The sequence below is a fragment of the Centropristis striata genome, chromosome 15, assembly GCF_030273125.1.
Source record: "Centropristis striata isolate RG_2023a ecotype Rhode Island chromosome 15, C.striata_1.0, whole genome shotgun sequence".
Classification (NCBI taxonomy): domain Eukaryota; kingdom Metazoa; phylum Chordata; class Actinopteri; order Perciformes; family Serranidae; genus Centropristis; species Centropristis striata.
The window spans coordinates 10,731,935-10,757,639 of record NC_081531.1 but is presented as its reverse complement, the minus strand read 5'-3'; the positions used below and the strand labels follow the sequence as shown (position 1 = coordinate 10,757,639).

The 25,705-nt window shown below is 37.8% G+C and overlaps 2 protein-coding genes across 5 annotated transcripts in view; one reads left to right on the top strand and one right to left on the bottom strand.

Annotated features, from left to right (window-relative positions):
- stk32a (serine/threonine kinase 32A) overlaps positions 1-4,757 on the top strand; it is a 91,718-nt gene extending 86,961 nt beyond the window's left edge. For all 3 annotated transcript variants that reach the window (XM_059352205.1, XM_059352204.1, XM_059352203.1), the window contains exons 13-14: positions 736-800; positions 2,084-4,757. In XM_059352205.1, the coding sequence (XP_059208188.1) occupies positions 736-800; positions 2,084-2,201 (183 nt within the window). In that variant the 3' untranslated portion in view covers positions 2,202-4,757. The remainder of the gene's footprint in view (positions 1-735; positions 801-2,083) is intronic.
- Positions 4,758-11,418: 6,661 nt separating this feature from the next.
- dpysl3 (dihydropyrimidinase like 3) overlaps positions 11,419-25,705 on the bottom strand; it is a 48,723-nt gene continuing 34,436 nt past the window's right edge. The window contains exons 12-14 of one of the 2 annotated variants that reach the window (XM_059351324.1): positions 21,210-21,389; positions 17,283-17,454; positions 11,419-13,247 (exon numbers count right to left, since the gene is read on the bottom strand). In XM_059351324.1, coding sequence (XP_059207307.1) covers positions 13,153-13,247; positions 17,283-17,454; positions 21,210-21,389 — 447 coding nt within the window. In that variant the 3' untranslated portion in view covers positions 11,419-13,152. The remainder of the gene's footprint in view (positions 13,248-17,282; positions 17,455-21,209; positions 21,390-25,705) is intronic. The other variant, XM_059351325.1, reaches the window with a different exon arrangement.

Here is a 25,705-nt window from a genome sequence, read left to right as displayed (position 1 = left end):
GCAGGGAGTCAGACATTTTCTTTCCTGGAGGTCTGAAGGGCCAGTTTGGACTTTTTAATTTTAGAATTTGTATTTTATCGAGGGTAAAGTGTATACACATAGAAAAACACACAGAGACAAAGAACAGTGTCATAATGATGATGTATGTCAATGATCTCTCTCCTCGCTGCCTCCCTGGGAGCGTGAGGAAGCACCTGTCTACTTGTCTTGGCACTAGAAGTGTCAGGGACAGCCTGGCATGACAGAGCCGGAGAATCTCACATGATTAAGTGGGCCAAGTATGTATGAGTGCAGTAGCAGGTGGAGACATCAGAGCACAAGTGTCCTCTAAAGTTAGGTAGATTTGCTTTTCCAGGCTCTCATTAAACGAGAAGAAACTGATATAAGGACAGCAGGGTGTCAATGAATTCTAATGAAGGGGTTTGTATGATTTCCTATGAGAACCTTTCATAGTTTATTATACAAACCGTTCATGAGGATAGCCTGGGTGTCTATTTCCTGCTGAACATTTGCACTATACTGTGTACACTATACTGTGTGGGCCAGAATGCATGATAAATCTGTTTTTATGTCCCTAACCAGTGAGACCTGACCAAAACAAATGTATGTGCATTCAATGTAATCCACTCAGATTCCGTGGCTGGGAACAATAAATCCTAATAACTAGATTTGGTTATTGCTTTTTCAGAATTGCTAGCAGTCATAATTGAGTTTCTGTGTTTGTTTCTCCTCCAGAACGGTCAGTTGCAGCAGAGATTGGATAATGTCCAGAGAGACTTCATTGTTTTCAACAGAGAAAAGTAAGAAACCTCCATTACCTGCCCAACATGTTCTCTACAACCAATACATTATATCTGATTATGAAAAGAGACATTGTAGTGTTAACTTTCAGAAAACATCACATTAATTAAGTTAAGGTTAAAAAAAAAATTAAAATTAAAGAATGTTTTTTATGAAATTAATATAAAATGAATACTCTGTTTGGTATGGTTAACAAACTGTTTTTAGACTGTAGCCAGGCCTGGATTTAAAAATGTTTGCATTGCTGGTTGGTGAAAGCATGTAGGATTATGTGAAAGTACAGTAATGTGGCTATTTGTGGCAGAAGATTTGGTGTTTGTGGGGTGTGACTAAGGCAGAAACACAGCTAAGGGTAAACAGAGTCCCCTGTGTTGAAAATGAGATGTTTCTGTGAGTAAATTCAAAATCAGACTTAATTAAAGACAAGCCAAGGATAAACAACAACATTGATTTGCATTAAATAAATGTTTAAACATAAACAAACATAAAAGGCAAACCAGATAGAGACTGAAGCTTATTGAAGATTAAGATTTTATGGGGATAAAACTTAAGGTGGGACTCCTTTTAATAGATGGTGAAGATGGCCGTCCCAGTCATATGCTGGTTTCAGTTAAAAGATTGTACTTGACAGTAGGAAAATGATAAAGGTCTGCAAGTTAAAGTTAAGTTTAAAGGTACTAAGTATAGTTGACTTTAAACTGAAGTTAGAAGTTTTAATATGAAATGTGATTCATGAAGTGAACAGATATGCTGGTCAAGGAAAAAGCAAGGTCAATCTGATTGTCTTTCTTTCCTGTGTGTTGTTTCACAGACAGCCAACCTTACAAGTAAGCAAAAAACGGCCCTAATATAAGGCCCAAATTAAAACCAACTAGAAAAGTGCTCTCAGTGGAGTGCTGATCTCCGCCGGGTGTTGAGATTCACCTGTATAGAATAGCTCTGACTGATCAAAACTCTGCTCAAATAAGAAGCATTTTAAAAGTTATAGCCACCATCACCCTGAACTCCTTTCAGAAAACAAGCATTTTAAAGTATATTGCTTGTCATCATGCAAACAGACCTGACAAAGCATGGATTCAGACATTTACACATCAGCATAATGTTATTTATTCTGCATCCATTTATTGCAACTAAGTCTCAGCAAATCTAAGGTCGATTGGTGCAGAGTGCAGTAGTATAAGAGTGCAGGAGTATAAGAGATTAGTGAAAATGTTTGATATTAGCCACTATAAAGGTTAAGGTAAAATTATGAAATGTTCTAATGATGTTCTTTACACAACAGGTCGAAGAAAGCAGTGGTGGACTCAGACTCGTCTGAGCTGTCCACGAGTGAGAAGAACAAGGCAATAGAGGACGGACAGAACAACAATGTTGAACCGGCTTCCTACTTATCAGGATAGGTCTCATAACCCGAGATCCCTACGCAGTCCCTTATCACTTGCACCTGCCCACAGCTTGTAGATCAGCAATTTACACGCGGACACCTATTGTTCTATCAGCACAGGCACTCAGATCCAGTCTTCAATGTTCCTGCACCACTACATCGTCAATACAACCACAAATGCTGTATGCACTTGTGCTTCACTGTTCACCCACAAAAACCACATCAAGAGCTCCAGAACTGCAGGAGTGAAACAGACTCCTAGAGCAGCAGCCATGCCAGACGCAGGCTTTTCGCTTTTCCTGTCACTAAGAAAAATGACTCTCAGAAGAGTGTCACTCATATCATGTTCCCTTACATCACTCTGGTGCTCTAAGGTCTGCTCAACCTCCACTTTGGGCAGTGTGCTGAAGTGAAGAGGACGTCACTCCCCTGCCAAACAAGGAGACAATGCCACACCTGCTGAGCTGTTACAGGAAACAAAGTCTGGCGCGGTCAGCTATGGCTCAACGCTGTATGTACTGCTGCTGTCTTGGGCTGGACACTCAGATTTTTTAATCTCAGCGATGCATTTTCTGGTTGTTTAATTATAACAACGGTTCTCAAGTGCTACATGAAAATGGACTCAACGGGAATTGGCACAAGGAGTTGGGTTGGCAACATATATTGGGAAACATACTTGAGTGGACAGCTTCGTCCCGTGGGATTTACATGACAGATTTGAGCATGACACTAAGAGTACAACACATTAAAAGGGAGAGGTTAAAATGAGGCCTTTGTTTTTAAAGAAAGCAACCACAGATTCCTTTGAGATAGAAAATGAAGAGCTGAACTGTAGTAACTGTGTAGCTTGAGCGTGAATGGCTCACTTTATCATAGCAGCAGATACGTGGTTGTAGTGGTCATTATGCTTAGCTTTGCTAGTCAAGCTAACGAAGATGGTAGGTTTGCAACATTTGGTACAATGTACTCATCAGCTCATTCAGCTGCAGATATAGGCAATACATGCTGCAAGTTTCCTTCACTTAAATTATTTTGACTAAATACAGAAATTTGAAATGCATTTAAAAAACAATGGTTTCAAGGCTATAAGAGGTTGCTAAATTTAGACCACCAGCTTTGGTTAACAAAGCTCCGGGCACAACAAAAAGTATGTGGTCCTTCTGATGGTGCAAGCCTTTTTGTCAATTTGGTTTTAATCCTTTAAAACACTGACATTTTGGACTAACCTTTGCCTCAATCTGCAAATGACCAGCTGGGTCTTCAAATAAAGCTTTATAGCTATGGAAATGTAGAAAAGGTAGATGGTAGATGTTATATGTTCTGCACTGAAACTGGCTTTGCACATGCTTCTTCATCAACTGTAGCATTTATGCACAGAGAGACAAAAAAAATCTAAAGCTGTGAGTGACTACTTATTCCCTTAGGGATGGTTTTATAGACAAGGATTAAGCTGAGTCCTAGATACGATTTATTTTTCACTTACTGTCTGCATTGGAATTTGTTTTGTTTTTTGTCATTCCTTTTTTGTGTTGAATACAACCAATTACGTGTGCCACTAGATAAGTCTGTAAATCTTTGTTGGCAGTTAATTGCTCCCATAGCAGAATATATTCTGTAACAACAATCTTGTGCAGATATTCAGTAATTCAGAACCACAGGATAACACAGTGGGAAAAATATTGATTTTCACATTCAAAGTTGTTAGTAAGAAAACAATGACAGAAACAAATAAACACCAGGCCAGGCAATACCCCTTGTTCATACAGTATGATTTAAGATTTACTGTAAGACATATCTAAGAAACCACACCTGCCTCTGAAGTTTATAGAGGAATGCCTTATACCATAGATATGGCACACAGTTGGTACCCTTAAACACTATGTATAGCTAGAAAAAACCTGAGCTTTTTTTTCAAAATCAGTAAGTAAATGTGATTTCTACTAATGTGTAGTCGTTCTATTGACCTTGATCTTATCTATCTGCAATACGACTCAATCCTTTCAAGTCTATGATACTTGTAATTATATTTCAAACATGTTTCACTCTATTCAATTCATAACTGTTGGCACTTTTCTATTGGAAATTGGTACAATGTTTTGACTTAACTTTGTGTTGTTGCTGTTGATGTTGTTGTTGTCATTGATGTAATTTTACAGATCCAAAGGTGGTTTCCTGTATACGTTGTAAAATAGTGGGATAGTTAAACAGATTATCCTGGTTCTACCTGGGGTATATTATAGTTGTGAATAATTCTCTTACAGATCAATTGGGTTAATTGCTGAAAACATCTAATGTGGCACATTCATACCTTACAATTAGTGATTGATAATATAATAATTAACAAATAGTATTTGATATAGGAGTAGGTATATGGTAATGCCATTTTTCAACAAAACTTACCTACCTAAAAAGGATATTTAGTCTGGCAAAAAATTTGTTCCACTCCTGTGAATTTCACTCCTATTAAGGTTTCCTCCTTCAATTGTCACTGTGTGTTTATTGTATTTAAATGTGATTGATTTGCAAACTATTAAGGTGTGCCTTAAATAATGACTTTCTTTTTCTGAACCAATCTGACTATGCCTTGTGCTTTATTTCACTGAACAACTTTATAAATGTATTTGTCAACATCAAGAATAGTGAAAGGATGTAAAAAGGAAAAAAGGGTGTTAATCATGCTAAAAGTTATTTTTTATCCTGAACAAAACTTGTTATGTTATCTATGATATTAGTACTGTATGTGTAGGTTGCTCTCCACTATGCTAAAGAGAATGCTGCCCCCTAATGTTCACTCATAAGTAGTACAGTTGGTAACCTGCAGTGGGGTGGAGGACCTTGTTATGAAGATGCATGGTTAATATGTAAAGCCATAACTGAGAATCAGGGATGAACACTGAACACATTCTAAACACTATGAAAGTGGAAACAAAAAATAATTCTCATCTCCAACTTCGTTGGCTGCTGTTTGTCTTCACATGAATCAGCCATAAGATGGAAAATTGGTTTGGAGTGCAAAGCTGTTGATTTTCCAGTCAATCAACGTTCCAGCTCTCACCTATGATCATGAGCTTTGGGCAGGGACTGACAGAATGAGATTACAGATACAAAGGAGTTTCCTTCATAGGGTGGCTATGCTCAACCTTATACCCCTTTTTGACAAAAGTGAACCTAGTCCTTTTCCTGGTATGTTTGCTTTTTCACAGGCTCCAGAGCCACGTCATTATGTCACTGTATATGTCTATATACGTCTCTGCTCTCTCAGCAAGTATAATAACAACAATGGCGGACTACATCGTCTCTTTACAAATGCTGCTCCTGGCTTTGCGAGCCTACATTGGCATCCAAAAAACAACCAGTACAGCACATTTGTTCTGCTTGTCTTGAATGCTATGGACGGTGATTACATTCTTATTAACACTGAACGTAAGATGTTAACGTTAGGTTTTGTTGAAAGCCAACACTAGCCCACCAACGTTAGCCCACTAGTGCAATCCCGTATCAGTCACATTGCAGTCAAACAAATAAAATAAAATGAATGATACACATTTTAGTTGGTCTTGTTCGCCATGATAACCCCGCCCCCAGCCTCTGACATGAGTTAGTGCCGCTCTGGAACCAGTTTTCCTGTCCGAGAGTCGGTTCACGACCTGGTTCACGTTTGGGCCCCGGCTTCGAACCAGCCCTGGGACTGCCTTCATCGAAAAGGGGTATTAGCGATAAGGTGAGGAGCTCCGTCATCCAGAGGGGGCTGAGAGTAGAGCCGCTGCTTCTTGGCATTGAAAATAGGATACTTGGCGCCGCCTGTTAGAGGTTTTCTTGGTACGTCAAACTGGGAGAGTTGAATAACGCTGCTGGGGAGCAGGACACCTAGAATACCATGCTTAGCCTGCTGCCCCTGCAACCCAGCCACTTTATGAGTTGAAGACAAAGGATAGACGGATGGATGGTTCGATAGATGGATGGATGGATGGAAGGATGGATGGGGTTTCATTTCTCAAAATGTTCGAATACTACCTCTACCACTGTATTTGACTCGTTGCCAGTGTGTCTCAGGGCATTCCCTGATAATGCACCCTCAGCATCAGACATGCACCAACTGCTTTTCCTATCCTCTCTCTCGCCCACACACACACACACACACACACACACCCACAGTTAACAGATTTGTGTCCACCACTTCTCTAGGTCATCTAGAAGGCACACTCCCTCCTCTCCTTCACACTGGGCTGAGCTGAGGCAGCACATTTCCACACTAATAGCTGATCCGCGGCACATTTTCAGCTGATAAATGCTTACCATATCAACTAAATAATAAAGATATACTGATATCTATTTACTGTAAGCACACAAAGGCAGGACAGAGAAAGGACCGGATAACTAATCTGCAGTATTCCATCTGGAAATATTTTCTCATTGTCGTCATTTTGTAACCTACAACACTAACAAGCAACCACCAAACACCACCCGTGTTTAGATTGAAGGTGCTGACTCATCTCTTGTTCCAGGCCGAGGCTGCATTTAACAATCGTCATCTCTGCCATGAGTATGATGTCATTAGACATTTACTTATACAATGCATTAGGGACCTTGCAGCAGTTTTACTGTTGGACCTCACAGTGAGGGTGAATGTGTGTAACCCCCACTAGGGAACACAATGGGACTGAGTGAATACTTTAGTCACCCTATTACTGAGACCGCACAGTGAAAGAGTCATGAATGTGTTGTTTTGTTCAATTATATTCACGATGTGCGCCTTTCTTTCCAGTATGCCAAATCACCAGTTTGGAAACATTATGTCCTCCCATGAAAAATATTATCAGGGTTTCTGATGCAGGGATCAGCTCTAATGATTATCCATATGACAGAAAAGGAAAGGTAAGAGATGTGACTTACGTTTGTGAACTGCTTGAGCTTTGATGTTGCCTGAACAGCACATAAACAGCTTTATCTTGTAAGTTCACTGGAACTTTTCTCAAAGTTAACAAACACTTGACTATTATTAGATCTTTAAAGTGACAAAATATATTAAAAATATTATATTTAGCTGTAACTACTCCAATAAAACATTAAGGTTCATATTTTATTTTAAGCAAAGTCTATTTGTAACACTATGTTAATATAAATATATATTCATCAACAATACACACAAACAGTGGAATTAAATTGGTTAAGATTATACATTTTTTACAAGAAAAAATATTTCTCTCACTGAGAAGTACGCATAAGTTATCCCAGTGTTTTGACAGATTTCACAGCAGTTTCTACTATTGTATCACTGCATTAGACACACAGAACACACCTCTTCATATGGGATTTTTGTGCTCCTTTTAGTATTTAAGGGAAAATGAATAGCTTCAATTAATTCCATGTAATGTAATGCAGGCACTCAAATTTAAAGCAAAATGCAACACTTCGCTGGACACACCTATGTGATTTTTTTTTAACTTTTAGAATTTTATATAAATATTTTTTATGGCAAATTAATGATTTTTCTTCAATAACTTAACCATTGGATGTGACCAGTTACTCAAATTTAATTCCAAACTAGGACTGCAAGCAGTACTGAACGGGCCCTCGCAGTACACGTGTGTCGGGGCATGCTGCCGTCGGGGTGTGTGCGTTACAGGGGCCAGTCTATACCACCCCTATGAATTTCATTGCCTTAAGTGTTATAGTGTGGCCACAGTACTAAATATGAAATTAGACTGCCACCACAGTGCCACCTAGGGGCCGATCAATAAAACCTTAAAGGGTTATCCTCAGGAGGGCATTGACAATAATTGTACCAAGTTTTGTATAATAATGCACAAACTATCCCTTTAATCCTCATACAGTGTCTGAAGGAGGACTCTTAACTGATATGTATAAGTTAGAAGAGGCAGGTAGTAATAGTGGAAAGTAACTATGTACATTTACTCAAGTACTGGACTTAAAGTACAATTTTGAGGTACTTTTATGTACATTTTATGTAACTTTATACTTCTACTCCACTACATTTTGAGGCAAATATTGTATTTTTTACTCCTCTACATTTAGCTGACAGCTTTAATTACTTTTCAGGTCAAGATTTAAAATGAAAAACATGATACATTTAAAATGATTACCCATTTTTATAAATTAAACCACTTAAAAGTTTATTAGGTAGTTAAAATAAGCGGAGTCATTTCACAGTGTGGTATTAGTACTTTTACTGAAGTAAAGGATCTGAATACGTCTTCCACCACTGTCCTTTTTACTTCTTTACTTTTTTTATTTATTTTTTTATTTTTTTATTAAATTTTATTCATTTTATTTTTTTTCCCCAATGCGCACGTGCGGCCCCGCTGCGCAATGTGGTTATGGATATGAGCTTTGGCTAAAAATAATATGCGCAATACTCGGAATACTTCTTCCACCACTGTCCTTTTTACTTCTTTACTTTTTTATTTTTTATTCTTTTAATTCTTTTTATTGATTTATTTTTTATATAATTTTTTTCTTATTTAAATTTTTTCTTTTGTATTTATTATTATAAGTTTTTGAAAAATTTTATTTATTTTTTATTTATTTATTTTTTAAATTATTTTTCTGCACAATGCGCATGCGCGGCTCCGTTGCGCTACTGCGCATGCGCGGCCCCGTTACGCTTCTGCGCATGCGCGGCCCCATTACGCTACTGCGCAGAAAAATTATTAAAAAATTTAAAACATTTAAAAAATTTAATAAATTTAAAAAATTTAATAAATTAAAAAAAAAAAAATTACAATTAAAAAAATTATATAAAAAAAAATAAAAAAATATATAAAAGAATAAAAGAATAAAAAAAATCACAGACCCCAGAGGATTAAGTTTATTTTCCATTAGGAATTGATATTTATCTTATAATAATATATGTATTTACCTTATTATATATATATGTATACTACCTGACATATAGGTGATAGATGTGGCGATACCGGTTGACGGCAACATCAAGAAGAGGGAACACAAAAAGATTGAGAGGTACCAAGGTTTGAAAGAACAGCTGGAACAGATGTGGCAGGTTAAAACAGACGTGGCCCGTGTGGTAGTAGGAGCACTGGGGGCAGTGACCCCCAAGCTGGGAGTGTGGCTACAGCAGATCCGGAATAACATCTGCGCAGTCCTAGGAACAGCTAACCCTTAAACTCCCAGGAGGACCCGAGATTGAGGATGACACAGACCCCATGAGGGGTGAGAGGGACTTTTATACATACAGATCTGTCATCTATGGGATCCTGGAACTGATTCTGGTGTGAATCAAACCTCATCCAATGCTGTTTATAATTTGCATGTTGCCCATTCAACCTTTCAACTGTGTCTGACTGATCTACACAGTCAGCCACAGCGATGACTCACCGTGTGCATAACTTGGCAGTTCATACGCTGTAAAAGCATAGATACAGGGCCCAATAAAGTGGAAACCTAAGGCTGATAAACACATAGAATAAAATATATAGTGCCCTGGGGGTTAAGGTAATTCTGGTTTATTGAGAAATTTGTAATTATGCTTTATACAAATTACAGGAGAGACTTTAACATGTAAAGTTTGTCTGGTTGGATGGTGTTAAAAATACATGGTGCATGCACTTTAATTTACAGGGCTGCTTCTGCAAATTATATATCTGTAATAAAAAACTCTATAATGTAGATGAAATACTGATGTCTATGCAACTTGGGAAAACATTTCCTACTTTAGGCCTTCTTTACACTTTATGTCAAATACAGTAAAGAGTTTTAAGTCTCTTTTTAATCATTAAGACTATTTTAAAAATGTATTTTAAGACCAACAAGGAACATTTCAGATTGTTTAAGTCAGGGATGGGCAACTTAAATACTGGAGGGGGCCACAATTTGTCATGGACACGACCACAGGGCCACATATAGGACCATGCACTTAACCAGATCTGATGAAACTGGAATTTTAAATATGTTTACTGTGCAGTAACTTAACATATTTCATGCTCAAATGCATGTTTAACAGTATAAATAGGAATACAAAAGGTTTGAAGCAAATACAAAATAACCACTTACTGTGATTTCTTTTTTTCAGTGCAAGAACAGCAGACCAACATTAATTGCAAGAAGTCATTTTGTGCATTTTTACACTGCACTTTTAAGATTTCATGCTCAAATGCAATTAGTTGTACTGAGGGCCACTTCAAGTGAGGGTGTGGGCCTTATGCAGCCCCCGGGCCTCCAGTTGCCCATCCCTGGTTTAACTATACAGATAACATGACATTAGTTGTGACCTACTTGGTAAAGCTGGTTATCTGGCCTATATTAAGGTCCTTCAAACATTTTCCAGATAAAAATAAATGTGGCCCAAACAAAGGAATAACTCATATGCACAAAACAAGATCTGAAAACAGACCCAGTTCACTTAAAGGGCAGATGTTGAAATGTTGGGACATTTTAAATACCTTGTTACAGTTCTGGATTCTTAAGTGTACATATGCAAGTGCATCTGAAAATATGAGTATATTTAAAGAGAGGCACACAGTGACTTTACCTTCATAGGAAACTGGGTGCCCTATATGATGATAATCTAAAGAAATTAACTTTTCATCTTTCTGCTGTAATGGTAACCTGATTTGTCAATCCAGAATAAACTTCATAGGATCATAACATTCACTAATTCATTATCTGCTTATTCTAACTTGTTGGAGTCAATCCCAGATGACATTGCCCAGCTGCATCTCAATAAATTAGAATCTGATGGAAAAGTAAATTTCCAGTAGTTTAAGTCAAATAGCCTCAGCCAAGTATTGAGTCATATGGATGGACATACTTTTCAGAGGCAAACATTTCCATATTAAACATACTTTTTAAAATTGGTCTTTTGTAGTATTCACTTTTTTGAGACACAATTGTAGGTCTTCATTAAATGTAAGCCATAATCATTATAATTAGAATAAATTAAATGAATTTAAAAAAATTAAATGTTTCATTCTGTGTGTAATGGATCTATATAATGTGTTATTATTTCCACTTTTTGAATCAAATTACTGACATAAATAAACTTCTCTATAATATTCTAATTTGTTGAGATGCACCTGAATGTATATAACCCTGTCTCTGTTTTTACTGCTTGTGTGCTATTCAGTTTCTGTGTTTGTGTTTTCTGTGATCCAATTATTTGAAGATATATTCCATTCTATTGTAATCATATAAACCTTATTTTTCATGTCCACCTTTAGTGCTCACTTGAATGATGAAAATGAGATATCAGTCGGTCAGTTGCAACTCGTGTTTATTCAGGAAACAAATCATACCTCCACAACACACCTTATTTTTGACCTGCCATCTCTGGGTTTTGATACAACAGTAAAAAAGAAACAACATAAAAACAATAACAAAGGTTGTCAAACTAACATAAATACAACAAACCACCATTTGTGCCTGCCTCGGAGTCTGCCCCACCACTGCCAAAATAAAAGCGCCACCTCCTTCCCTCCCTCCCCCACAGTGGGACAGCGACAAAATAAAAGCTTCCCTTACTGCACCACAATCCTCTGCCTTATCAGAAAACAGCAGAGACATAGAAAAGAGCTCTAAGGCCTCCCCAACACAATCAGATCCAGAGTGTTTCAGGTAGACTAACTTGGCCCGTCGGTTATTTTCAGGCTGATGTTGCATTAGTTTTGGTCAGTATTGCGTTAGAGGGCTATGTTGGGCTGACAAGGGAATGATGGTGTTCCTCTTGTCCTTATATGAGAGCTCAGTTTGTCAGGAATGAAAAAGTTAAAGCAAGAGGTGAGATGCTGTTATCTGAAAGCAGGTGTTTGTTACTAATTAATTTCATTGCATCTGGTTTTCTTTGTTGCCCTCGATTTGCTCTTCTTTAAAAGTTACAGTTGAGCTACGAGGGTGTGTATTCGTACTTCTCTTGAAATTTTTTTTTTCAACTTTTTTTCCTCCATTTTCCTTTTCAAGATGATTTCAAGAGCAGCCAATGAGCTAGAAGCAAATGCAAAGGACGGTTTCTTTAAATGTACTTTTTTTTAAAAACAGCCATGACGGAGCGCAGGAAATAAAAACTCACATTAAAGTCTCATAAAGAATTGTAAAACCATTTCTAAAATTGTATTTCTCTATTCTTTTGTATTCTTTCTTTGTCTGTCTCCCTTTTAACATCAATAAGTATTCAATCCATACATCATGGGGATGGTATTTGTCATCGTTTCAGAGGAGGGGTGGAGCCAAAGGATCATGGATCACGTCACCCATATAACTGTGGCCCATGCAGCTCCATGTCCAGCAGCACTCCTGCTCTGAGAGGTGACAAATACCTTTTACTTGGTCCAGTAAACCCAAACAGGCTGCAACAACATCATTCACAAAGCTACATTACATCTACTGTATATACAATGCCACCTAGTGCTAATTAATGGTACTGCATGATAATACATGGCTAATGTGGGATCTAGTGTTACGTTTTGCTGACTATGGAGAAAGCAGGCTACTGAAAAGGGGGTGACATTGAAAGCCAAACAGGATGAAAGAACCATAGCGTCATTCTGAGAAAAGCCGTATCCATTTTCCTTTGAGTTTGTTTGTTTTTTTATCTTGGTTGAATGTGATGGTATGCAGTTTTACTGGTGTACTTTCCCATTACCAAAGCACAAAGTGAACATGTTTTACTGTATTTGTGGTGTATTATCTGCTAAGAAGAAGTGAGGCTAAAGACTGGTTATGTGTTTAGTGCTTTGGTGGTATAATAAGTTGTAATAATAAACCACCTCAATAGAAATTCCCCAGGAAAAGGGATACTGTTCTCATCTGAGCAAGGTAGCGTCGTGACAGGTAAGGCATGAGGATTCAGTGTTTTGCTCTTTTAACTTTTAACTAATCATGGTCCTCTGCATCTGCTCCTCCCTCCCTCCCTCCCCTTGACCCTCCCCCCCACCCTCAATCCTGCACTCTGGCTGCTGTCATTTGCTGGATGCATCCCCTCGTCCTCCTGCTGTTTAACTGAGGGATGTGATGTTGGAACGGCCACCAGGGGGCACTACGATACGCCGGCCAGCAGGCCTGATGGGGATGTCGTCTGGGGTGGGGGGACCTGGACGGAGAGAAAAAGGAGAGAAAGATAAAGCAGGTTGCACGGAAAAAGAGCATAACAAGGCGGTAGGGAGAAAGAAGAAGTGGGGGAAAAGAAAGAGGAGGCCAAGTGAAAGCCAGGGCAGAGAGAGAGAATTAAAGAGAAACATATTGAAGACGGTGGTTTGTACTGATGCCGGTGTGAGGAAAAATGTGTTAAAATGGCCCTTGGATTGAACAGTATGATTTAATATTCAAGTTAGGGTTGCAAAGCGGATTTCCATAAATTTCTTGACTTTGGAGAGGACACAATGGGAGGCAGATGGGAAAAGATCTAGATTTCCATATTCACATTTTTATAACATTAGCCTCTTATATGTATTAATATCCCCACCTGCAAGTTAATTCATTAGTGGTGCAGTGCGGGACACTTAATGTGTGAGCCGTCAATTGCACAGTTTCATTTCAAATCAAGCGCAAATTTAATTTATGTGAAGCCAACCCTGTCTCCAAACAAATAATGTTCCCATACAACTAAACAGAATCCTCAATTTTCCTTGAAAGGTACGTTCCCCTGGATTAAGGTCGCAGTTTTAAACACATGCATAATGCTGTGAAGTGAAACAAAACTACTTGGTTAGTTTTAGGCAAGGAAAATACTAATTCATTTTGAGTAAAAGATCATGGTTTGTGCAACAACAAGTATGTTTGTTGCTAAAGTTAATCTGCGTATAAGTCAAAGTGGGTCATCTGACTTTGGTTTAACATAGGATACAAACAGTGTATTTGGGGGTTTAAAGGCTTAGTCCAGATTCACCAAAATTTCACAATAACACACTAAACTTCTGAGGCAGCGGTAGACTAGCATTTCCTGTTTTCTGCATCGTTAAATTCCTGTTTTTGTCAACGGAGTCTGGTGGCCTTGAAGAGAGCAGAGAATGGCTGTCTCACAGCAAAGGAAATAGTTGAAAGATATTCTAAATATAGCTTACACTTCAAATTATATAGATTTTTTTTGGTGGCTAAAACTGCTTTTGCCACACCATCCACTGTAAATAATACACTGACTTTGAATAAGTGTCTCATACAACCCCACAATCAGAACAATCCCTTTATGTTTTCACCACTCTTAAAACCGGAATTTGTCTCATCTGTCAATCCTTTCAGACTTAGTCTACACAGAATAGCTTTTATGCCGTCACAGCACACCAATAGTTATTGTAATACACTCACATTATTACTTTCCAGGCATTAGAGGTTTTTAAGATGCATTATTATTGCTTATGATGTATGCAAAGTGTCGCTGAGATGACAGGAGAATTGAAGTTTCAGCAGACCGTGTCTTGTATGAGTGCTGCTGAAACATTAACAAAAGAAGCTCCAGTTTGACATAAAGCATGGAGTTTCCAAAGGATGAGCCAGGACGTCTGCTGTAACAAATTACCAGCGAGAATATAAATGGAAAGTAGAATGATGTCAGACTATGATACACTGTAACCAAGCAAACAAACCTTCCCATCTCATTCCAGAAAAGTAAATCAACTCTGCAGGTGGTGGCTCTGGTAAAACTAAAATAGATTGACTCATTCTGAGAGTACGCACACATATGTATGCACACATACAAGAAAACACACATTACAGAGCCTGGGAAAACCGGGAGCAGCCTTACTCCCCTCTTAATTCATGTACTCAAATGTGGAAATTCTTTCCAGCGGAGGTCACCGGCTTTCTTCATCGATGAGGTATCACACATACTGTAAACTATGCTTGTAAAGACAGGTCGCTCACTAAAGCCAACGGCTAAACAACATTCTGTCGACTTTGAAAATGCATTATTAATAATACTACATGCATTCACAAAGGCAGACATTATCATGGTGCATTCAGCTGTGTTCTGTCCAAGTCAACGGGTTGCTCTCATTGATTTACATAGACACATTATGTCTGTCAGAGGAGATAAAATCTGTGATTGTGATACAGTGGAAATACTGACTATCTGGTTTGGGATTTTACCATGTGTACAGTTTCACTGTTTGGTAGCCTGACAAAAGCGATTTCTCACATTTCTTGTTTTTCTAAATCAAAGCTAATCCAATGCTGACCTTTCATACATATGGCCACAATCAGACTGTCAGTCAGCAGCTCTGCATAATGGAACAGATGTTGAATGAGAACACATAGTGTTGTGATCTCTCACATTAGATAGGCTTGCTTAATAGACCATGTCCAGATGCCTGTACTGAGACCTTGTACACTGTATGTTTCAGGTCTTGAGCCAAAATTCATATCCAGCGTGACTCACAGAGTTTAACCGTGGAAAACACTTAATTTTCGAAATGTAGCTTGAGAACACAAAAAGGCTCCAGTTAGAGGTCGCAGTGTCCTAAACAGCAATAAAAAGTGTTCTGTTCTAGTGGCGTGAGATACTGTAAGAGAGGGTTTCAGAGAGAGAAAGGGATTTAAAGTGTTTTGTTTTTCTAAAAGAGATGCATCATTAAAGAGACAGACTGATCTGAGTTAGGAAGATTACACTAATGTGTTAAGTATTGCAACATTCATGTTTCATGCAAATGCAGAATAATAGAAGCCATGATTCACTTAGTGCAATTTGCACAGTACAGAAAAAAACCAAGGAACGGAGTACTGGTAAATTATTATTATTATTATTTATCTAAAAGAAGCTAAAATATAGTCCAGTTTGTATGGTTTTCATTTGGATCAATGTTGTAAAAAACACAACATATTGGTATATAAAATTAAAGCAGGGCTGTACTTAACTAAAGAAATTCTTAGTCAACTAACAGCCACATGATTTAGTCAAATAATCAATTTTTTTTTAAACGACAGCTCTGTAAAAATTCTAAAGAAAGAGTCATGCAAAACAACCACTTTAGATCTAGGGATGTGCTCATTTACTTTCAATTTCGATTAGTCATTTAGCATGAATAAAGCATTAAAAATGACTAGATGACTAAAAGAATTCTTAGTTGACTTAGACCAAGAAGACCGGTTAGTCAACTAAGAAACTAAGGACCAGTGTGTGTTATTTAGTGGTGAGGTTGCAGATTGCCTCCAACTGATTACCCCTTTGCTGATCCCACCATTTTCAATGAGAACCTCCAACCTTCGCTGGCCATTAGTAAGAATGGAGGTTAAAGGCACAATCGCCCCTCTTCAGGCCCAGAGGTTGCCAAGTGGTAGAAACATGGTGGTGCAACATGGCAGACTCAGTGGAAGATTACCCGCTCTGTATGATACAGAATATGGCTGAACGATTTTGAAAACAATTCAAATTCCAATTATTTCAATTGTAATTTGCAATTGCAATATGATTTACAATATTGGAGGGAATCATCATTTGCAGCATAATTCTCATCTTCTTTGAAAAATACATCAAAATATAATTGTGTGGTTTTGTTTGCAAGGATCTGTACTAGTCCATATGGCAATTTTGATGAAACTCTGATTCATTTTTTAGCCCTAATAAAAAGGGTTAATTCTAAATACAGGTGATGAATACTCTTATGGAAACACAATTATGATTATTATATACAATTTCACCACAGATCCCCCTAAATCCCAGACACTGGATCCTTAAACGTAACGCTGTGCACTGTGGCTCATTTAATCTCAAAGGAGCTAAAAGTGGCTTTTGACTTAATGACATGCATTAACAGACAGATTGCCATATAAGCACCGTATAAAGTCTTTTAGAAAGAAGCGTGATATACTGCACACAAATGCATGCCATACTTTGCACATCGTGAAGTATGAAACAGGGTAATGTGAGATTATTAGAATGCTCAACAGGCTTCAGGCTTATCGCTATGAGATGTGAATGCATCATTCAGAGCATCAACAAGCTTGACTGTTGTCCTTCACAGCATGAAGTTGTAGTTGAGTTGAGATGAAAGGGATGCATGATGTTGAATCAGTTGGTGCACATGCTTGCCCTTTTGATGCTTCGACATACAGTATAAATCAATACAGACCATAAAGAGATGAAAAGGAGAACTGGGTGACGAGGGGTGGGATTGTATAAAGGAGCTGGGCTCACCGCATGGTGCAGGGTTACCTGCTAGACTAAATGCAGACTGGTGCAGGTTTCTGACAGGCTGTTTGGTTGGAGAGGTGCGTGCCGAAGCAGAGGGGGTGCCACCACGGGACATGGAGAATTCAGACACCGGGCCGTCGTACATTCCCCTGGGTACTGCCCTCAGGACCGCCAGCTACAGGATCAACAATAAGAGCAGAGACAGAGAGGTGGTGAGGAGAGGAGACAAATATAGAAGTAGTGCTGGGTAAGAACACAGAGAGACACTATGGTTTTTACTATCACAAAAGATTTAAAGGGATAGTTTTGATTTATTCAAGTGGGGTTGTATCAGGTATCTATAGTTGCCAGAATCAGATTCCAGCACAGAAGCTGAGGAATGTACTACTGAAGACAGTAGCAGCAGCTAAATCATAGTCTGTATATAAATAATGGACGTAGTGACCGTGACGTCACCCGTTGGTTTGTGGCCCGTTTGAGGCATCGAGTTCAACGTTACCACAAGATGTTAACTTTATTGACACAGTGTCGTGGATACGCATTGCTTTTCTTCTATTCTGATGACAGCCTTGTTAGTGACCTGTCAATCAAAGGTAGCCACGCCCCAAATCATACGATTCTTTATCTTCTATTTTCTTCTAAACAGGGCCATTATTTACACTATTAACATCAAATTGTCTTGACAAATAATTTTTACTAGTGATTGAGACTATAGTGCTGCCTATAGTGTTGTCTAAAAACAATTCTGACGTAATAAATCAAGTGAGAAATTTTCTCAATTTGTAATGAAATGAATGGAGCGAAATGCTTCTGCAGCCGCCGCCAGCGCCCATTGTTGGAATTTTTGGTAGAATGCAGCTTAAGTGGTGTCGGTGAAGACGACATAGAACAGCTTCTGACGGCAAGGTAAAGTGGTGAAAATATTATAAATATAGCAAATAAAGCAGATTTTTCCCCACACATGGGTTTTTTTTAAAGATGGCTACAAGAAGTTTTTGCTGCTGCCTCCATCCACAGCAGTACATTGATCAGCTTCTGTGTCAGTTCTGCTGCCTGTTTCTCCAAACTGGGGTTGTGATGGATAAGTACCTCACACAATCCTACTTCAAAAAAATCCAAACTGTCCCTTTAATGTAACCAAGTGCACGTCTGTTTTGCATTATATTGTTGTTTGTGTAACTGTTTGTGTCTGAATTATATATGCATTTTTCAGAGAGCCTTTTCCTTGCTGAGAACCAGTTCCAGATTTATGCATCCACACACAAACAAACACAGACATACAAATACAAGTGAGCAAACCCTTTAACAGACTACAACAGGAAACGCATAGAATACAGTATTTGTATGTTTTCAAAGCAAGTTGAAACTTTGTGCAGGTAGTGAACAAGCCATTGTTTGTCTGTCTGTCTTTCAGTGGCGTGACTCACAGAAATCTTGGAAGCTCTGTGAAGAGTTAAAAAGAGACATCTGTGAACGAAGAAAGCATAACAGTGACTGCTACCAAGATAAACAGCACACTGTTACCACAGCTCCATGTTCTCATCACCAGCCAGCTGCAAATTAGGAAATTGTTGAACAATGAGATTTTTGGCCCATAAGATAAAAAGGCTAGAGAGTAGATGGCAGGGTCTGCTTTGAGTTTAAATTGTTAGAAATCAAATGGTAAAATGGAGTTAACTCTCAATTTGAAGGAGATAGGAATATGCTTTTATATTCCTAACTCCTGTTTTTCTAACGAGGTACAGCTAATAGAGCTGTTTAGAGTTTTTTACTTTTCTTTTTACTTTAAATATATACTATACTATAGCCACCCTTACAAAGTATGTGTTGTTGCATGCAGTATCAATATAATTGGGACAAACTAACACATCTCACATGGCACCTTGACCTTTGACCCTCATTTACAGATTGTAGGTCAGAATAGTCGTAAATGCTTGTATGCTGCAAAATGTACCACATGCAGGAGGACATCCTGGTATTTTTGGCATGCGGTACTTGACGTACTTTTCTATTGGGACATACCAAATCTTTTTCTGCCATTATTTATAGTATATTAGTCTGGAAAAATACAGTATATCTCCGTGAGGATGGGCACAAGCTAACCTGATGCATCAGATAGCTTGTGACACAATACCACTGGATACTTAAATACCTCTTCAAATCCACCGACTTTTTCTTTTTTCTTTATTCTCTGTTAAGCGTCTTTGAGTGTATGTTTCAGGTCTTGAGCCAAAATTCATATCCAGCGTGACTCACAGAGTTTAACCGTGGAAAACACTTAATTTTCGAAATGTAGCTTGAGAACACAGAAAGGCTCCAGTTAGAGGTCGCAGTGTCCGAAACAGCAATAAAAAGTGTTCTGTTCTAGTGGCGTGAGATACTGTAAGAGAGGGATTCAGCGAGAGAAAGGGATTTAAGGTGCTTAAGGACACAATACAACTGGATACTTAAATACTTAAAAATACCTCTTCAAATCCACCTACAACCACTGACTTTTTCTATTTTATTTTTTTCATTATTCTCTGTTAAGCGTCTTTGAGTGTCTAGAAAAGTGCTTTATGAAAAGAATGCATTGTTATTATTACTAATACTATAACTATTACGAGAATGTAGGCCTATCACACAATGGTGCGGATTAATATTGTATTATTATTATTATTATTACTTGGCAGATGATTGAATGAACCGTCAGTCGATCAAACTCTACCACTGGATAACTAACCAATCGGCAACCATCCCATTTTCTTCACTACTGCCCTTCTTTGACCTTGCTTGATGCTGATTGGTGGTTTGGACACAAATGCATAACTTTTGATATTATTGCATTCCTATTAAAGGAAACTCTTTAATAGCTTTTCCTGTTGAAAAGGCAACTTCCCTCAATAGCGTTAAGAATCAGATCATTTTTCGAAACTACAGTTAACTGTAAACTTGTAATTTATTTTAACATTAGACTTTAGTAACCGTTTTTACTGTATGTGGTAGGTCTCTCTGGAAAGTTATCCAGACCTTAACTCACTGTATCCTTTTTAAAAACCATGATGACAAAGGCTCGACCACCCTCACTGCATGAACATTTTGCACTCCAGTGTAAAAGTGCAGCCAGCGCCCTGTGGCTGAACCTTGGAGGCTGATGTCAGACTTACTATATCTCCCCCACATCCCACTTCACTGCCTCCAACCTCCCCGCCCTCTACGCTCTCCACCACTGGAACGTCTGTTTCAACCTTCAACCCACACTCCCATACTTCCTCACATACAATCCATGACATCTTGACTCCTACCTACCAGCTACCCTTGTTCCCCCCCCCCCCCCAATTTTCTCTAACTGCCTCATGTGTGTCATTTTGTGGGAGAGATTAGTTGCATTTCATCTTTGATGGTTTATTTTTAATGTTCCCTTTTAGGTTTTTCAATCAATAACTCCAACTTTATTTATTCATACAAAAGAAATGTAACACAAAGTGCTTCACATTAAAAAAAAAAAAAGGGGGGGGGGGGGGGGATAAAACGTAAAAACATAACTGAGGAAGTGCCATCTCAACGTCGAGCAGTGAGGAAACACTGGTGGCAGGTTAGAAATTAATTAAATAAAATAAATAAAAATAAAGTAAGGTAAGATGAAATAAAAAGAAAAGTAAATAATAATAATAATAATAATAATAATAATAATAATAATAATAAAAATGAATAAAGCCAGATAAAAATATGAAAATAATTAAAAATAAATAATTATAAATAATTTAAAAGTAAAGCATGACAAATATATATATATAGACTAATAAATAATAACAAATAAATTAAAGAGAAGACGTTGTAACACTAAGATGCATGAGCAGTTTGCTCTTAAAAAATAAAATGAACAGTAAACATTTTTTTTATCATTATAGATTTTTTTAATAGGCTTGACAAGAGTATAACCATGTTTACCTGCTTCCTTGCTTTAACACGCTTGTAGGCAAAGTCAGGATAGGGAGAGCAGGGAATGAAGCGACCCACGCCGGAGGTGACATGCAGGTTCCCATCTTCCAGAACAATCTTCCCCTGGCAGATCACCACTTGTGGGGCCCCACGAAGCTCCATGCCTTCAAAGACATTGTACTCAGCAGCCTAAAGCACAAATAGAAAATGATTAGATCACTGAAATAAATGCATTGAAATAGAATAGGAACAATTGTGGGGTCAGTAAACATATTCATAACATAGCACTATCACTTTTGGAAAAACATGCGAATGGTATACTGGATGTCTACATTTTAAGTTATAGAAAATGTTAAATATTATGTGAAAACATCACAAGCAGATACATTGACAGTTATACAGTCATGAAAAAAATATTATAGCACCTTTGTTTTCTTCAATTTCTTGTTCATTTTAATGCCTGCTACAACTTAAGTTTTTTTTGTTTGGACAAATATAATGATAACAACAAAAATATCTCATAAGAATTTAATTTAAGAGCTGATATCTAGACATTTTCCATAGTTTTCTTGATAATAACCAAAATAATTATTGAGAAAACCATGGAAAATGGCTTGATATCATTATATTTGTCCAAACAAATGTACCTTTAGTTGTACCAGGCATTAAAATGAACAAGAAATTGAAGAAAACAAGGGTGCTATAATAATTTTTTCCATGACTGTATATCAGTGTCAACAATATTCATATCCAGAGACATATGCATTAATTGTATGCTCACGGATAGAGGAGGATTGAAAAAAAAATCATGTCATGTTAAGGTCTCATTAGAACATCCTGTCAAACAACCCCGACCTTTAAATCCAATTCACCTCATTACTCATATCGAACTTTATAAGGTCAACACGCTGTTTAAAATCAACAGACAGAGAACAAAGCTCTAAAAATAGATACACGTGTTTATTAAAGAAACACTGAAGCAAAAGTTTGAACAGATAACTCCATTGATAGTGAGAATGATCAGGATGGAGTTTTCAATTAATTTGTCATGAGGCTTTAGGATCATTTTTAGTTAGAAAATTAAACAAAATTAAATTTGCTCAATCTAATTTAAAGGGGACATATTGTGGCCATTTTCAGGTTTAAACTTGTATTTGGGGTTTCTACTAGAACAAGTTTATAAGCTCTAATGTTAAAAAAAACACATTATTTTTCTCATACTATCTGTCTGGATTTTCCAGTATTCACCCTCAGTCTAAAACTGTTTTTCTTTAGTGCCTGTCTCTTTAAGAGCTCATCCTCAAAAACGTCTGCTCTGATTGGTCAGCCTTTTCAGGTCTTTGCCTTAGCTAACTTTGTGTTGTTAAAAAGTGTAGATTTGTTGTGATTTTAACAGTGGAAATGGTTGTCAATAGCTTACATGAGCGTTATTCATATTTTTTTACGGAAAGGAAATATGGTTGGATAAATGTATTTATTTGAGCATATATTGTTAAATAAGTACAGAATCTGACCAGGGGTGTGATCTAAAACAGTAATATATATATTTTTTTCATTTCATCTCAACTTTAAACACACAGTTTCTGAATATGGTTCTTGTGAGTTTCTCTGTGAATTGGGCGTTTTGATACTTTCACAGTATTTATCCAGCACCTACAGTCATGGAAAAATTATTAGACCACCCCTTTTCTTCAATTTCTTGTTCATTTTAATGCCTGGTACAACTAAAGGTACATTTGTTTGGACAAATATAATGATAACAACAAAAATAGCTTATAATAATCTAATTTAAGAGCTGATATCTAGCCATTTTCCATGGTTTTCTTAATAATAACCAAAATCATTTTCAATAAAACCATGGAAAATGGCTCCATATCAGCTCTTAAATTAAACTATTTTGAGCTATTTTTGTTGTTATCATTATATTTGTCCAAACAAATGTACCTTTAGTTTTGCCAGGCATTAAAATGAACAATAAATTGAAGAAAACAAGGGTAGTCTAATGATTTTTTTCCATGACTGTACTTCTACTTTATAATCAAAACAGAAATGGAAATCTTACTTTTTTAAAATATTTTACTTTTAGTTTTTAGGGGTAAAAAAGGCAGAAAAACAACAAAATAAAATGTCCCGTAACCTGATGATGCGATGGAGGACATGATGAAGACAGGGGGAGCTGTGACAGGAAGTGGAAGCATAAACTCTTTTTCTCCTCCACTCTTTTTTAATCCCATGCTCACTTTCTCCCATTCTTTGTCATTCATCACCTTGTTTCTTACACTTGTCTGTCTGGCATGTACAAACAGCTGCCATCATCCAGCTGCTGCTTAATTCCACTGTGGTACTTCTCACTCTCCTTCCTACCTCATTCTCTCCCTCTCTCTCCTTCCAGTTGTCTTTCTGTCTGTTTTTCATCCTCTCTTTCACCCATTCATGCTTGATTTATGTGACTCCAAGATTTTTTTTCAACCTTGCACACCATTCATCCTCGTCCAGTTCCCTTTGTGCCAGCTTCTGTCAACATGTTTGTGATCTGTGACTGTCCCCTCCCCTCATTCCATTGTTGCTTATTTCCTCTGCACACGGCCCTGTTTTCTGCTGCTGTCCAAATCCAGGCCAGAACAGGACATAACTAAGACTTACTGAATGCCAAACATGATGTCATGACTGAGCCGAGTGAGTCTCAGAGTGTGTGTGTTGCTGCCTGTTCATGTGTCAGAATATCCTTTTGTGCATCTATGCATTTTTAGGTTGACGACAACAACCAATCCAGACCAGATGTGGGTTTACCGATACCAAACTAAGACACAGCATAGTCTAAGTCCTATTTACTCTGACACAGTGAGCTGGTAAACAGGGCCGCTCCTGTTTGGCCAGGCGTCAGACTATCCATTAAGGCAGCTATTCTCAACCTTGGGGTCCAGACCCCAATTGGGGTCGCGAAATGATTTCTGGGGGTCGCCAAGTCAGCTCTGTGTTAAAGTGTTTTATTCCTTTGGTCATTTAATGTCTTTTTTGGTCATTTTGTGTCTTTTTTTAGACATTTTGTGTCTTTTTTTGTCATTTTGTGTCTTTTCTTTATCATTTTGTGTTCAACTTATGTCTTTTTTGGTCATTTTGTTTCTTTTTTGGGTCATTTTGTGCTTCATCATTTGTACAAAATGTCTCGTATCAACTGAGTTTGTATGATCTGAACTGTGAGATTGTGTTCAGTGAGCGGGGGTCGCGGACAACATGCATGTTAGATTGGGGGTCGCGACTCAAAAAGGTTGAGAACTACTGCATTAAAGTACATTTATTGGAACTTGGAGCAGCCGTGCTCTGCTCTTCTGCTCTCCTCTGTTTTATCTGGAAGGACAACCAGCAGGAAATGACAGGGTGACATCATTATGTAAGAACCCAAGGATCCTCAGTGGATGTACTCCACATTTGGAGAAGACATATTATTAGTCCAGTTCTGTCTGTCTCTTTCCATTCCTCCATCTGGAGACGGAGCATTGTTCTTTCTCTCCTACTAAACAGCTGCCTTTAAGCCTTTAAGCAAAGCAAATTCAAATCTACAAACTTAACTTCATCATGCCTGCAAACCAACCCACACACTTTGTTAGTAAATGCATTCTTCCTTTACTCATTTATGTCTGTATAAGCAGGATTTGTGCAAGGCTGGTAAAGCCTTAATTTCCTGTGCGGACATTTCCTCTGCTGCTAAGTGGCCTGTCTGCGATCCTTCAGTGTCTGTAAATAGTAGAAACGTCATTGTGTAAAATGTGTGTGAGTAAGAGAGATGTGTGTATTTGTGAGGCCTTTGTCTCAGACCCACAGAGTACAAGAAACATCTGCAATGGCTTAATACAGGATGATCTATTTAACTGTGATGTTCTTTGTAAAGGGAGGCTCCACTAGCAGGTAATAGATTGTCTGGTACGTGTTATTAAGTTGTGGCCAGGGACCTCATTACAGAAACATCCTAACTGCTTGTCCTATCTTATCTTAAGTTTCGACGATAGGAAAATATTTCCTAAATTCATGGCTGTGTCCTGTCCAATCTCAGACCTCCTACCTTCCCACTTAAAAAGTAAAGAAAAGTTTGAGATTCTGCCCTTACTCTCACAGTGAGAAATTCTTGATCTGTTCTCGGCACCGCCCACCACAGCTGCTTTTTTTAGGATGACCAGTAAAGAAGCAGAGCGATCCACAGTATTAGTGTCAGTATCTGTCTATTCAGCCATACATGTTGGAGCCTAACAGCTCCTTCTCAGTCTTTTCATAACTTTTAATGTGGGAAAAACATGTTAAATATAATATGAATCTCAGCAGAGTGGAACTTAAGAAACTCTGGTAACGCTTTATATTAAGGTCCTTGTAATAACCATTAATTAACAAGTAATAAGGCCCTTGTAAGTCCTTACAAGATGCTTATTAAGATTATTGTGTGTTTATAAGCTTATATAAGTGTTAATAATGGCATTACAAACACCCATGACCCACCCATTATGTCTTTGCCA